Source organism: Heptranchias perlo, chromosome X (genome assembly GCF_035084215.1).
Source record: "Heptranchias perlo isolate sHepPer1 chromosome X, sHepPer1.hap1, whole genome shotgun sequence".
NCBI classification, from domain to species: Eukaryota; Metazoa; Chordata; class Chondrichthyes; order Hexanchiformes; family Hexanchidae; genus Heptranchias; species Heptranchias perlo.
Genome location: NC_090370.1, coordinates 1,629,644 through 1,645,224, shown reverse-complemented (window position 1 = coordinate 1,645,224; position 15,581 = coordinate 1,629,644). Strand labels below are relative to the sequence as shown.

General features: G+C 56.8%; 1 protein-coding gene across 1 annotated transcript in view; it reads right to left on the bottom strand.

Moving 5' to 3' along the window:
- The window catches only part of LOC137306882 (zinc finger E-box-binding homeobox 2-like), a 32,292-nt gene extending 17,830 nt beyond the window's left edge, over nt 1–14,462 (bottom strand). The window contains exons 1-3 of the mRNA XM_067976271.1: nt 14,284–14,462; nt 5,987–6,157; nt 5,261–5,475 (exon numbers count right to left, since the gene is read on the bottom strand). Of these exons, the coding sequence (XP_067832372.1) occupies nt 5,261–5,475; nt 5,987–6,157; nt 14,284–14,332 (435 nt within the window). The 5' untranslated portion in view covers nt 14,333–14,462. The remainder of the gene's footprint in view (nt 1–5,260; nt 5,476–5,986; nt 6,158–14,283) is intronic.
- Nucleotides 14,463–15,581: the final 1,119 nt, after the last annotated feature.

Below are 15,581 nucleotides of genomic sequence, written 5' to 3'. Positions count from 1 at the left end.
TATAACCACTCTCTCACTATAACCCCTCCTCTCTCATTATGCAGATAGAGAGATTGGTCACCCTCTCACTCTCTCTCCAATCTCTCTCTACAACCCCCCTCTCTCTCTCTCTATAACCCCCCTCTCTCTCTCTATAACCCCCCTCTCTCTCCATAACCCCCCTCTCTCTCTCCATAACCCCCCTCTCTCTCTATAACCCCCCTCTCTCCTCTCTATAACCCCCCTCTCTCTCTATAACCCCCCTCTCTCTCTCTATAACCCCCCTCTCTCTCTATAACCCCCCTCTCTCTCTCATAACCCCCCTCTCTCTCTATAACCCCCCTCTCTCTCTCTATACCCCCCCTCTCTCTCTATAACCCCCCTCTCTCTCTCATAACCCCCCTCTCACTCTATAACCCCCCCTCTCTCTATAACCCCCCTCTCTCTCTCTCTATAACCCCCCTCTCTCTCCATAACCCCCTCTCTCTCTCTATAACCCCCCCTCTCTCTATAACCCCCCTCTCTCTCTCTCTATAACCCCCCTCTCTCTCTCATAACCCCCCTCTCTCTCTATAACCCCCCCTCTCTCTATAACCCCCCTCTCTCTCTCTCTATAACCCCCCTCTCTCTCTCTATAACCCCCCTCTCTCTCTATAACCCCCCTCTCTCTCTCTATAACCCCCCTCTCTCTCTCTATAACCCCCCCTCTCTCTATAACCCCCTCTCTCTCTCTATAACCCCCCCTCTCTCTATAACCCCCTCTCTCTCTCTATAACCCCCCTCTCTCTCTCTATAACCCCCTCTCTAACCCCTCTCTCTCTCTATAACCCCCCTCTCTCTCTCTATAACCCCCCTCTCTCTCTCTATAACCCCCCCTCTCTCTATAACCCCCCTCTCTCTCTCTATAACCCCCCTCTCTCTCCATAACCCCCCTCTCTCTCTCTATAACCCCCCCTCTCTCTATAACCCCCCTCTCTCTCTCTATAACCCCCCTCTCTCTCTATAACCCCCCTCTCTCTCTATAACCCCCTCTCTCTCTATAACCCCCCTCTCTCTCTCTATAACCCCCCTCTCTCTCTCTATAACCCCCTCTCTCTCTCTATAACCCCCCTCTCTCTATAACCCCCTCTCTCTCTCTATAACCCCCCTCTCTCTCTCTATAACCCCCTCTCTCTCTATAACCCCCCTCTCTCTCTATAACCCCCCTCTCTCTCTCTAAAACCCCCCTCTCTCTCTCTATAACCCCCCTCTCTCTCCATAACCCCCTCTCTCCTAACCCCCCTCTCTCATAACCCCCCCTCTCTCACACTATAACCCCCCCTCTCACCCCCCCCTCAAAACCCCCCTCCCTCAAACCCCCCTCTCTCTATAACCCCCCTCTCTCTCTCTATAACCCCCCTCACTCACCAACCCCCTCACTAAAACCCCCCTCTCTCTCTCAATAACCCCCCCCTCTCTCTCTATAACCCCCCTCCTCTAAACCCCCCTCTCTCTCTATAACCCCCCCTCTCTCTCTATAACCCCCCTCTCTCTCTCTATAACCCCCCCTCTCTCTCTCTATAACCCCCCCCACTCTAACCCCCCTCAAACCCCCCAAACCCCCCCCTCTCTCTCTAAACCCCCCCTCTCTCTAAAACCCCCCTCTCTCTCTATAACCCCCCCTCTCTCTCTATAACCCCCCTCTCTCTCTCTATAACCCCCCTCTCTCTCTATAACCCCCCTCCACTAACCCCCCTCCTCACAAACCCCCCCCACCAACACCCCCCCTCACCAAAACCCCCCACTCACACTCAACAACCCCCCCACTCTCTCTCAATAACCCCCCTCACTCTCAAACCCCCCCACACTCACAACCCCCCCACACCACACAACACCCCCCCTCACACACAAAAACCCCCCACACACACACCCCCACAACACACCACCCCCCCCAACAACACCCCCCACACACACAACACCCCCCCTCACTCACATAACCCCCCACTCTCTCTATAACCCCCCCCTCTCAACAACCCCCCTCACACCTCTACAACCCCCCCCCACACACACACCCCCCCCTCACACAATAACCCCCCCCCTCACACACCCCCCACAACACACAACACCCCCACAACACAACCCCCCCCACCACAAACCCCCCCTCTCACACACAAAACCCCCCCACACACTAAAACCCCCCCACACACACCCCCCCACTCACACAAACCCCCACTCACTCACAACCCCCCACACAACACAACCCCCCCTCACTCTACAACCCCCCACTCTCTCTCTAAAACCCCCCTCACTCACAAAACCCCCTCACTCTCTCAAAACCCCCCCACTCACTCAATAACCCCCCACACTCACACAAACCCCACACACCAACCCCCCTCTCACACTAAAACCCCCCTCTCTCACTATAACCCCCCTCACACTCTAAACCCCCCACTCTCTCTATAACCCCCCCCTCTCACTATAACCCCCCCACACACAAAACCCCCCTCCTCTCTATAACCCCCCCTCACACTCTATAACCCCCACTCACTCTCATAACCCCCCTCTCTCACTCAATAACCCCCCCTCACACTCATAACCCCCCTCACACACTCAATAACCCCCCTCACTCTCTATAACCCCCCCCTCAACAACCCCCCCTCTCACTCTATAACCCCCCTCTCACTCTATAACCCCCCTCTCTCTCTAAACCCCCCCCTCACACTATAACCCCCCCTCACTCTCTATAACCCCCCCTCTCTCTCTATAACCCCCTCTCACACTCTATAACCCCCCCTCACACTCTAAACCCCCCTCTCACTCACTAAACCCCCCTCTCTCACTCAATAACCCCCCTCACTCACTATAACCCCCCCACTCACTCAATAACCCCCCACTCTCTCTCTAAACCCCCCTCTCTCACACCCCCCCCTCTCTATAACCCCCCCTCACACAAACCCCCCACACTCTATAACCCCCCTCTCTCTCTCTATAACCCCCCCACTCACTCAATAACCCCCCTCACTCAAAACCCCCCTCTCTCTCTCTATAACCCCCTCTCTCTCTCTATAACCCCCCTCTCACTCTATAACCCCCCTCTCTCACTCTATAACCCCCCTCTCTCTCTCTATAACCCCCCTCACTCTCTATAACCCCCCTCTCTCTCTCTATAACCCCCCTCTCTCTCACTATAACCCCCCTCTCACTCTATAACCCCCCTCACTCTCTATAACCCCCCCTCTCTCTCTCTATAACCCCCCCTCTCTCACTATAAACCCCCCTCTCTCTCTATAACCCCCCACTCTCTCTATAACCCCCCTCTCTCTCTATAACCCCCCCTCTCTCTCTATAACCCCCCTCTCTCTCTATAACCCCCCTCTCTCTCTATAACCCCCCTCTCTCTCTATAACCCCCTAAAACCCCCCGCTGCTCTCTCTATAAACCCCCCCTCTCTCTCTATAACCCACCTCTCTCTCTCTATAACCCCCCCTCTCTCTATAACCCCCTCTCTCTCTCGTATAACCCCCCCTCTCTCTCTATAACCCCCCTCTCTCTCTATAACCCCCTCTCTCGTCTATAACCCCCTCTCTCCTCCTATAACCCCCTCTCTCTCTCTATAACCCCCCCCTCTCTCTCTATAACCCCCCCTCTCTCTATATAACCCCCCCTCTCTCTCTCTATAACCCCCCCACTCTCTCTCTATAACCCCTCTCTCTCTCTATAACCCCCCTCTCTCTATAACCCCCCCTCTATACACCCCTCTCTCTCTATAACCCCCCTCTCTCTCTCTATAACCCCCCCTCTCTCTCTATATAACCCCTCACTCTCTCTCTATAACCACCCACCCTCTCTCTCTCTATAACCCCCCACTCTATAACCCCCCTCTCTCTCTATATACCCCCTCTCTCTCTATAACCCCCCCTCTCTCTCTCTATAACCACCCTCTCACTCTCTATAACCCCCCCCTCTCTCTCTAATAACCCCCCTCTCTCTCTATAACCCCCTCTCTCTCTATAACCCCCCTCTCTCCTCTATAACCCCCCTCTCTCTCTCTATAACCCCCTCTCTCTCTCTATAACCCCACTCTCCTCTATAACCACCCTCTCTCTCTCTATAACCCCCCTCTCTCTCTCTATAACCCCCCTCTCTCTATAACCCCCCTCTCTCTCTATAACCCCCCCCTCTCTATCTCTATAACCCCCCCTCTCTCTCTCTATAACCCCCCTCTCTCTCTCTATAACCCCCTCTCTCACTATAACACCCTCCCAACTCTCTCTCTATAACCCCCCTCTCTCTCTCTATAACCACCCTCCTCTCTATAACCCCCCTCTCTCTCTCTATAACCCCCCTCTCTCTCTCTATAACCCCCCCTCTCTCTCTCTATAACCCCCCCTCTCTCTCTCTATAACCCCCCTCTCTCTCTCTATAACCACCCTCTCTCTCTCTGTAACTCCCCTCTCTCTCTGTAACCCCCCTCTCTCTCTATAACCCCCCTCTCTCTCTCTATAACCACCCTCTCTCTCTCTGTAACCCCTCCTCTCTCTCTATAACCCCCTCTCTCTCTCTATAACCCCTCCTCTCTCTCTATAACCCCCTCTCTCTCTCTATAACCCCGCTCTCTCTCTCTATAACCCCCTCTCTCTCTCTATAACCCCGCTCTCTCTCTCTATAACCCCGCTCACTCTCTCTATAACCCCCCTCTCTCTCTATAACCCCTCCTCTCTCTCTATAACCCCCTCTCTCTCTCTATAACCCCCCTCTCTCTCTCTATAACCCCCCTCTCTCTCTCTATAACCCCCCCCTCTCTCTCTCTACAACCCCCTCTCTCTCTATGACCCCCTCTCTCTCTATGACCCCCTCTCTCTCTATGACCCCCTCTCTAAAGCCCCCCCCTCTCTCTCTCTCTATAACCCCTCTCTCTCTAAAACGCCCTCTCTCTCTCCCTCCATCTCTCTCTCGATAACCACCTCTCTATAACCCCCCCTCTCTCTCTATAACCCCTCCTCTCTCACTATAATCCCCTCTCTCTCTCCATAACCCCCTCACTCTCCCCTCCATCTCTCTCTCTCTCTCTCTCTCTCTCCCCCTATCCCTCGATCACTTTCTCTGCCAAAGACCTGACCTGTTCCCCTCTTGAAATGTCCCACCTTCCTGGACTGTCCATTCCAATAAACCACGCCATTCCCCCCGACTCCCCGCGCTCCATGACCTCTTCACCTTCCATCTCTCTGCCCTCCTCTTGTGATGATCGCGAGCCCTCGAAATCCAGCTCTAACCCCTGGGGGCCGTTTTGTAATTGTCGTACCTGATCCTGCATCCGGTTATGGATCGCAGTGTGTCGCTCCAACTGGCCCCGGTGACTGAAGGAATAACCGCACAGCGCGCAGGGGAAGCTGCCCTCCGTCTTCTCGTGGCGGTTAACGATGTGGTCCTTGAGGGCCGTCAGCCTCTTGTAGCCCCTCTCGCAGTAGGGGCAGGTCAGGAGCTGGGCAAAGGCATCGGGGTTCCCGAGCGTCACCTCTGAGGAGAAAGGGGGAAAGGAAATTAACTCTTCGGCCGTCTCCCGCTCCGGAGACTCGAGCCCCGTTATCCAGGCCGACACTCCCAGTGAGGGAGCGCCGCAGTGTCGGAGGGTCAGCGCCGAGGGAGCGCCGCGCTGTCGGAGGGGCAGTACCGAGGGAGCGCCGCGCTGTCGGAGGGGCAGTACCGCGGGAGCGCCGCGCTGTCGGAGGGGCAGTACCGAGGGAGCGCCGCGCTGTCGGAGGGGCAGTACCGAGGGAGCGCCGCGCTGTCAGAGTTTGCCGGACCAAGTGGGATATAACACTGGGTCACCAGCCACCTCCCCCTTCTCCCGGCACCGTGCCAGAGTGACCATCCGTCACGCGTGAGCCCCAGAGAGTATCGGCGGGCTATTTGACTGCATTAGGCCTCGCGGCCGCACCCGGCCGGCTCCCCGGAGTCTTTTGCTGTTTGTAAACGGGACAGAGCGAGATGAGGTGAGGTGCGGGGGCTGGGAAGTGGGATGGCCTACCGTGAGTCTGCTTGTCCTGAGTCGGTCTCTTGTAAAACATGGTGCCCTGGCTTGACTGGACGTAGGCAACGGGTGCCCCGTTGAACTGACAGTAATCCACCTCTCCGGCCAGGCAGATGTCTTCGGTCTTCATCTCCATTTCCTCACGGCGACACTCTCCCTCAGCGAGTCCTGAGAACAGGGTCATAGCTGAGGGTCAGTTCACGGAGTCACACAGCACAGAAGGAGGCCATTCGGCCCGTCGTGCCCGTGCCGGCTCTTTGAAAAAAAACTAGCCAATTATCCCACGCCTCCCAGCTCTATCCTCATACGGAGTCATCCGCGGCTCAGCGGGTATCTCTCTCTGTCTCCCCCTCTCGCCTCTGAGTCAGAAGGTCGTGGGTTCGAGCCGCCACTTCCGGAGACTCGAGCCCCGTAATCCGGGCCGACACTCCCGGTGTAGTGCTGAGGGAGGGCGAGACTGTCGGAGGGTCAGTACTGAGGGAGCGCCGCACTGTCGGAGGGTCAGTACTGAGGAGCGCTGCACTGTTGGAGGGTCAGTACTGAGGGAGCGCTGCACTGTCGGAGGGTCAGTACTGAGGGAGCGCTGCACTGTCGGAGGGTCAGTACTGAGGGAGCGCTGCACTGTCGGAGGGTCAGTACTGAGGGAGCGCTGCACTGTCGGAGGGTCAGTACTGAGGGAGCGTCACACTGTCGGAGGGGCCAGTACTGAGGGAGCGCTGCACTGTCGGAGGGTCAGTACTGAGGGATCACTGCACTGTTGGAGGGTCAGTACTGAATGAGCGCTGCACTGTCGGAGGGTCAGTACTGAGGGAGCACTGCACTGTCAGAGGGTCAGTACTGAGGGAGCGCTGCACTGTTGGAGGGTCAGTACTGAGGGAGCGCCGCACTGTCGGAGGGTCAGTACTGAGGGAGCGCCGCACTGTCGGAGGGTCAGTACTGAGGGAGCGCCGCACTGTCGGAGGGTCAGTACTGAGGGAGCGCCGCACTGTCGGAGGGTCAGTACTGAGGGAGCGCTGCACTGTCGGAGGGTCAGTACTGAGGGAGCGCCACACTGTCGGAGGGGCCAGTACTGAGGGAGCGCTGCACTGTCGGAGGGTCAGTACTGAGGGATCACTGCACTGTTGGAGGGTCAGTACTGAATGAGCGCTGCACTGTCGGAGGGTCAGTACTGAGGGAGCACTGCACTGTCAGAGGGTCAGTACTGAGGGAGCGCTGCACTGTCGGAGGGTCAGTACTGAGGGAGCGCCGCACTGTCGGAGGGTCAGTACTGAGGGAGCGCCGCACTGTCGGAGGGTCAGTACTGAGGGAGCGCCGCACTGTCGGAGGGTCAGTACTGAGGGAGCGCCGCACTGTCGGAGGGTCAGTACTGAGGGAGCGCCGCACTGTCGGAGGGTCAGTACTGAGGGAGCGCCGCACTGTCGGAGGGGAAGCACTGAGGGAGCGCTGCACTGTCGGAGGGTCAGTACTGAGGGAGCGCCGCCCTGTCAGAGGGGTCAGTACTGAGGGAGCGCAGCACTGTCTGAGGTGTCATCCCTCGGATGAGACGTTAAACCGAGGCCCCGTCTGCCCCTCTCGGACAGACGTGAAAAGATCCCACGGCCACTATTTCGAAGAAGAGCAGGGGGGGGGAGTTCTCCCCGGTGTCCTGGGGCCGATATATATTCCCCAACCAACACCACTAAAAAACAGATGATCTGATCGTTTATCACATTGCTATTTGCGGGATCTTGCTGTGCGCAAATTGGCGGCCGCGTTTCCCCTACGTTACAACAGTGACCGCACTTCAAAAAATAGTATTTCATCTGCTGTGAAGGGCTTTATCATCTGCTGTGAAGGGCTTTAGGACGTCCTGAGGCGACAAAAGGCGCTGCAGAAATGCTCGTTCTCTCTATCCCTTTAACCGGGAACTGCTCAAAGAGTAACTTTGCAAATTAAGCCTCTCTTTCATTCTGGTAACACGACGCCTTGAAAGCCGTCATTTCACAAAAAGTAGAGAGCCACATCATGATGTGTGAAACGGGGGCTGGCCCCTGCTGAGTCCCTGGGTAAACCCCTCCGCTCGACCGAAGCTCTGAGTTCACTCTGTAGTTTCAGGGGCTGGTCGCGATGGGATCGGGGGTTGGAGAGGCAGCCTTGAATGGGCTGGAGTCAATCCCAAACTAATCCCACTTCCCCGCTCTCTCCCCATAGCCCTGTATCAATCCCCAAACTAATCCCACTGCCCACTCTCTCCCCATAGCCCTGTATCAATCCCCACACTAATCCCACTGCCCCGCTCTCTCCCCATAGCCCTGTATCAATCCCACACGAATCCCACTGCCCCACTCTCTCCCCATAGCCCTGTATCAATCCCCACACTAATCCCACTTCCCCGCTCTCTCCTCATAGCCCTGTATCAATCCCACACACTAATCCCACTGCCCCGCTCTCCCCCCATAGCCCTGTATCAATCCCCAAACTAATCCCACTGCCCCACTCTCTCCCCGTAGCCCTGTATCAATCCCACACTAATCCCACTGCCCCACTCTCTCCCCATAGCCCTGTATCAATCCCCAAACTAATCCCACTGCCCCGCTCTCTCCCCATAGCCCTGTATCAATCCCAAACTAATCCCACTTCCCCGCTCTCTCCTCATAGCCCTGTATCAATCCCCAAACTAATCCCACTGCCCCACTCTCTCCCCATAGCCCTGTATCAATCCCACACTAATCCCACTGCCCCGCTCTCTCCCCATAGCCCTGTATCAATCCCACACTAATCCCACTGCCCCACTCTCTCCCCATAGCCCTGTATCATCCCACACTAATCCCACTGCCCCACTCTCTCCCCATAGCCCTGTATCAATCCCCAAACTAATCCCACTGCCCCGCTCTCTCCCGAAAGCCCTGTAAGAACAGGCAGGACTGAATATTTGAACTTTCGGGGCATTGGCCATTGTGAAAGAGAGAAAGAGACAGAAACAAGTAGGAGTGAGAGGCCAGAGTTGAGAGCGGGGTCGTGTATCAGGTGACAAGCTGTTTCTCATATCCTGACCAGGAGTGTGGGAGGATTTGATGTGTCATCCCTAATATGGAGGCAGTGTTCATCAAGCCTTGCAAGATGGGGGAAATAACCATTTCACATAAAAATGAATTGATTCACATCTAGCACAGTTTGCATGTGTTGGCACATCACATGTCTCTGTGCCTCTTACAGTCGGAGATACCCCCCCTTCCTTACTGGTCCAATCGTAGACCACCCCCCTACATACTGGTCCAATCGTAGAGCCTCCCCCCTACATACTGGTCCAATCGTAGACCCCCCCTACATACTGTCCAATCGTAGAGCCTCCCCTACATACTGGTCCAATCGTAGACCCCCCCTACATACTGGTCCAATCGTAGAGCCTCCCCTACATACTGGTCCAATCGTAGAGCCTCCCCCTACATACTGGTCCAATCGTAGACCCCCCCCTACATACTGGTCCAATCGTAGAGCCTCCCCCCTACATACTGGTCCAATCGTAGACCCCCCCCTACATACTGGTCCAATCGTAGAGCCTCCCCTACATACTGGTCCAATCGTAGACCCCCCCTACATACTGGTCCAATCGTAGAGCCTCCCCCCTACATACTGGTCCAATCGTAGACCCCCCCTACATACTGGTCCAATCAGTAGACCCCCCCCTACATACTGGTCCAATCGTAGACCCCCCCCTACATACTGGTCCAATCGTAGACCCCCCCCTACATACTGGTCCAATCGTAGAGCCCCCCCCCCTACATACTGGTCCAATCGTAGAGCCTCCCCCCTACATACTGGTCCAATCGTAGACCCCCCCCCTACATACTGGTCCAATCGTAGACCCCCCCCTACATACTGGTCCAATCGTAGACCCCCCCCTACATACTGGTCCAATCGTAGACCCCCCCTACATACTGGTCCAATCGTAGAGCCCCCCCCCTACATACTGGTCCAATCGTAGAGCCCCCCCCTACATACTGGTCCAATTGTAGACCCCCCCCCTACATACTGGTCCAATCGTAGACCCCCCCCCTACATACTGGTCCAATCGTAGAGCCCCCCCCCCTACATACTGGTCCAATCGTAGAGCCCCCCCCCCTACATACTGGTCCAATCATAGACCACCCCCCTACATACTGGTCCAATCGTAGACCACCCCCCTACATACTGGTCCAATCGTAGACCCCCCTCCCCCTACATACTGGTCCAATCGTAGAGCCCCCCCCCTACATACTGGTCCAATCGTAGAGCCCCCCCTACATACTGGTCCAATCGTAGAGCCCCCCCCTACATACTGGTCCAATCGTAGAGCCCCCCCCTACATACTGGTCCAATTGTAGACCCCCCCCCCCTACATACTGGTCCAATCGTAGACCCCCCCCTACATACTGGTCCAATCGTAGAGCCCCCCCCCTACATACTGGTCCAATCGTAGAGCCCCCCCCCCTACATACTGGTCCAATCATAGACCACCCCCCTACATACTGGTCCAATCGTAGACCACCCCCCTACATACTGGTCCAATCGTAGAGCCCCCCCCCCTACATACTGGTCCAATCGTAGACCACCCCCCCTACATACTGGTCCAATCGTAGACCCCCCCCCTACATACTGGTCCAATCGTAGACCACCCCCCCTACATACTGGTCCAATCGTAGACCCCCCCCTACATACTGGTCCAATCGTAGACCCCCCCTACATACTGGTCCAATCGTAGACCCCCCCCTACATACTGGTCCAATTGTAGACCCCCCCCTACATACTGGTCCAATCGTAGACCCCCCCTACATACTGGTCCAATCGTAGACCCCCTGCCTACATACTGGTCCAATCGTAGACCCCCCCTACATACTGGTCCAATCGTAGACCACCCCCCTACATACTGGTCCAATCGTAGAGCCTCCCCCCTACATACTGGTCCAATCGTAGACCCCCCCCTACATACTGGTCCAATCGGAGAGCCCCCCCCCCTACATACTGGTCCAATCGTAGAGCCTCCCCCCTACATACTGGTCCAATCGTAGACCCCCCCCTACATACTGGTCCAATCGTAACCCCCCCCCTACATACTGGTCCAATTGTAGACCCCCCCCTACATACTGGTCCAATCGTAGACCCCCCCCTACATACTGGTCCAATCGTAGACCCCCTGCCTACATACTGGTCCAATCGTAGACCCCCCCTACATACTGGTCCAATTGTAGAGACCCCCCCCTACATACTGGTCCAATTGTAGAGACCCCCCCCGACATACTGGTCCAATTGTAGAGACCCCCCCCTACATACTGGTCCAATTGTAGACCCCCCCCTACATACTGGTCCAATCGTAGACCCCCCCCTACATACTGGTCCAATCGTAGACCCCCCCCTACATACTGGTCCAATTGTAGAGACCCCCCCTACATACTGGTCCAATCGTAGACCCCCCCTACATACTGGTCCAATTGTAGAGACCCCCCCCCCTACATACAGGTTCAATCGTAAACCCCCACTACATACTGGTCGAATTGTAGAGACCCCCCCTACATACTGGTCCAATCGTAGACCACCCCCCCACTACATACTGGTCCAATTGTACAGCCCCCCCCCACTACATACTGGTCCAATTGTACAGCCCCCCCCCCCACCACTACATACTGGTCCAATTGTACAGCCCCCCTACATACTGGTCCAATCGTAGACCCCCCCTACATACAGGTTCAATCGTAAACCCCCACTACATACTGGTCGAATTGTAGAGACCCCCCCTACATACTGGTCCAATCGTAGACCACCCCCCCACTACATACTGGTCCAATTGTCGACCACCCCCTACATACTGGTCCAATTGTACAGCCCCCCCCCAACCACTACATACTGGTCCAATTGTACAGCCCCCCTACATACTGGTCCAATTGTAGACCCCCCCCTACACACTGGTCCAATCGTAGAGACCGCCCCCCCCCCAACTACATCCAGGCCAAGCTGCGTCGCTCCCTTCCTGGTGAGCCCGGCCGAGATCAGTTTCCTCAGTTCAGTCGGGGATTGAAACCCTGTAATTTCCCGGTCCGTCAGTGCCCTTTTACCCACCTGGCATGATGTGAAATTGGGGGAGCTGGTGGGGTGGGTGAGAAGCCCTCGACCCAATGGCGTCTTCGACGTAAACCTCCACCAGCCAAAACAGGGTCACCGCCGCCCTCTCAGTTCCCGGCTTCACAATAAGATCCATCAGCCATCAGAGCCCGCTGCGGCCAGAGCGACTGCACATAACTCTTGTTGGCCTGCAACTGCGCTGCCTGGGTACACTATCAATTTAGCGAGTCTCGAGGTTAACCCCAAGGCAACTCCAAAAGTGTTTTTTTTTCCCAGGGCCTCAGTCTAAGAACGAGAGTTTGTTCTCTGTGCAGAGTTCGTACCCCCTCGGTTCATTTAACAAAAAAAACAATAAACAGAACAGATTTTTTTTTTCTTTCCTCTCTTGAACACCGTTCCGAGAGAGTCAGAGCCCCCTCCCCTCCCCGAGGATTGGCGGAGCTTGGCTGGGCAAGTTCCCGCGCCCGACTCTACGGGCCAGGGTTTTGCCGCCGTGATACACGGCGGGGGCTGATGGCTCCGGCCGTTAGCTTTTTGCGCAGACGGTACAGCGGCGCCCGGGCTGAACGCGGAGGTCCGAAGGTTGCTGCCCGAGACGCCCTGCCTCACCGTCGAAATGCATCGAGCGGCGCGAAGTTGCGGTGGGAACAATCTAAACCCGCCCCAGAGAGTTAAGTCAAGTCATTTCAAGCGTAAATAACCTCTTTAGTGATAACTGTTAATTACTGCCAGTCAACACCTCTGGCACTGAACTTTAAGAATGACGAGAGTGGAATCTCATTCCTTCAGGTGTTAATTGTAAGTTTTTAATCTTTTACACTTTTCCTTTCTGCCTCTTCTTTACCTCTCTCTTAAAATCCAATCTTTCTTTCCCTCTCTTTGTTTCCCAAACCATCAGTCTCTTGGTCAAGAAGATATTTTCCTCCGACAGAACCTGGCCCAAGATTGTCTCAACCCCCTCACCCCTGAAACTTGCCTCACGCAACAGCCTCCACCAAAACCCAACGTCGTAAGTTAACCCGACTTAAAACCCCTGCGTGGGTCGTCGGCTCGGGCCCGGTTTCAGCCAGCGTCCTTTGGGGAGAGGGGGGGGGGTCAAAGAAACGTGGGGGGAGCGCGCGGGAGGGATGCACTGCTGGACCCGCCACGTAAACGCCGGGGCTTCGAGAGCAGGTCAGGGGCTGGGCGTCCCGCGGCGAGTGGCTCGCCTCCTGACTCCCCAAAGCCTCTCCGCCGTCAACGAGGCGCAAAAGTCAGGAGTGTGATGGAACTCCAGAGCTCGGGGCCCGGGCAGCCGGAGGCACGGCCGTCAACGGTGGGAGCGATGGAAATCGAGGGGGGATGGGCGAGAGGCCGGAATTGGAGGAGCGCAGAGATCTCGGAGGGTCGTAGGGGCTGGAGGAGGTTACAGAGACAGGGATGGGGGGGCGAGGAGGGATTTGAACAGGAGGGTGAGAATTTTAAAATCGAGGTGCTCCCGGACCTGGAGCCGATGTAGGTCAGCGAGCGCAGGGGGTGATGGGTGAACGGGACTCGGTGCGAGTTAGGATACTGGGCAAGCATAGAGAGATCAGATAGAAAGAAAGACAGGCTGACTGAGACAGAAAGTGAGGCTAGAAGGATACAAGTGGACAGACAGACAGAGAGAGAGAGAGAGAAGGGGATGGGACGGTGAGAGAGCGGTGAGATACAGAGAGAGAGAAAGCCAGGCAGACAAAGACCGAGAGGAATGGACAGAGAGCAGTATCGAAGGACGAGTCGCCATGTCACTGGGCTGGGTACTCCGGAGGACGAGGGTTCGAATCCCACCAGGTCAGTTCCAGAATTTGAGTTCAATTTAAGAAAGCTGGTATCGGTAAAAGTGACGGTCAAGCTGCCGGATTGTCGTAAAAACCCAACCGGTCGACCGGGGCCGTCTTTCGGATGAGACGTTAAACCCAGGCCCCCGACCGCCCTCCCGGGTGGAGGGGAAAGATCCCACGGCCGCTATTTTGAAGAAGAGCGGGGGGGGGTGGTGGGGGGGCGTTCTCCCCGGGGTCCTGGGGCCGATATTTATCCGTCAACCCCCCCGAAGAAAACAGATTATCCGGTCGTTTATCACGTCGCCGTTTGTGGGATCTTGCTGTGCGCAAATTGGCTGCCGCGTTTCCGACACGACAACACTTCAAAACAATTCCTCATTGGCTGCAAAGCGCTTTGGGACGTCCCTTTCCCTTTACCTGCAGCGGGCCCGCTGGGAGGCAGCCCACCCCCACGCCAGGCGTCCATCCCGTCCTCGCCCTCCGGACGCCGGCCCGCGCCCGGGCGCCCCGCCGCGGCCGCAGCCGCCTTCTCCGGGCCCCGGCCGGCCTTCAGCTCCCGTTCCCCGTCACGGCCGAAGTCCGGCGCCTCCCTGAGACCGTCCACTGCGAGGAGGAGCGGGAAAAAAAAAAGAAAAAGAAAGGGGGTGAGAGGGCGAGTCAGGCTCGGGCGAGCGAGCGTGCGACGAGCGAAGCCTCAGCCGAGCGCTGGTACACGGGGAGAGGAGATCTGACTCAGCACTGTAACCACACACTGCGAGTTGCAGGACCAAACCTGCTCTCGGTTAGAAATCAGCAAGAGGAAATAAGCCTTGCTTTTCAGACAGACCTCGGGACGCCCCAAAAGCGCCTCACAGCCAATGAAGCACTTCTTATTTTTGAAGTGCGGTCGCCGTTGTAATGTAGGAAACGCGGCAGCCGACTTGCGCACAGCGAGATCCCACAAGCAGCGATGACCAGATCGTCTGTTCTTTTTTTTAAAGTGATGTTGGTCGAGGGATAAATATCGGCCCCAGGACACCGGGGAGAACTCCCCCCGCCCCCCCCCGCCCACTTGCTCTTCTTCGAAATAGTGGCCGTGGGATCTTTTACGTCCACCCGAGAGGGGCAGACGGGGCCTCGGTTTAACGTCTCGTCTGAAAGACGGCACCTCCGACAGTGCGGCGCTCCCTCAGTACCGACCCTCCGACAGTGCGGCGCTCCCTCAGTACCGACCCTCCGACAGTGCGGCGCTCCCTCAGTACCGACCCTCCGACAGTGCGGCGCTCCCTCAGTACCGACCCTCCGACAGTGCGGCGCTCCCTCAGTACCGACCCTCCGACAGTGCGGCGCTCCCTCAGTACCGACCCTCCGACAGTGCGGCGCTCCCTCAGTACCGACCCTCCGACAGTGCGGCGCTCCCTCAGTACCGACCCTCCGACAGTGCGGAGCTCCCTCAGTACCGACCCTCCGACAGTGCGGCGCTCCCTCAGTACCGACCCTCCGACAGTGCGGCGCTCCCTCAGTACCGACGCTCCGACAGTGCGGCGCTCCCTCAGTACTGACCCTCTGACAGTGCGGCGCTCACTCGGTACTGACCCTCCGACAGTGCGGCGCTCCCTCAGTACCGCCCCTCCGACAGTGCGGCGCTCCCTCAGTACTGACCCTCCGACAGTGCGGCGCTCCCTCAGTACTGACCCTCCGACAGTGCGGCGCTCCCTCAGTACCGACCCTCCGAC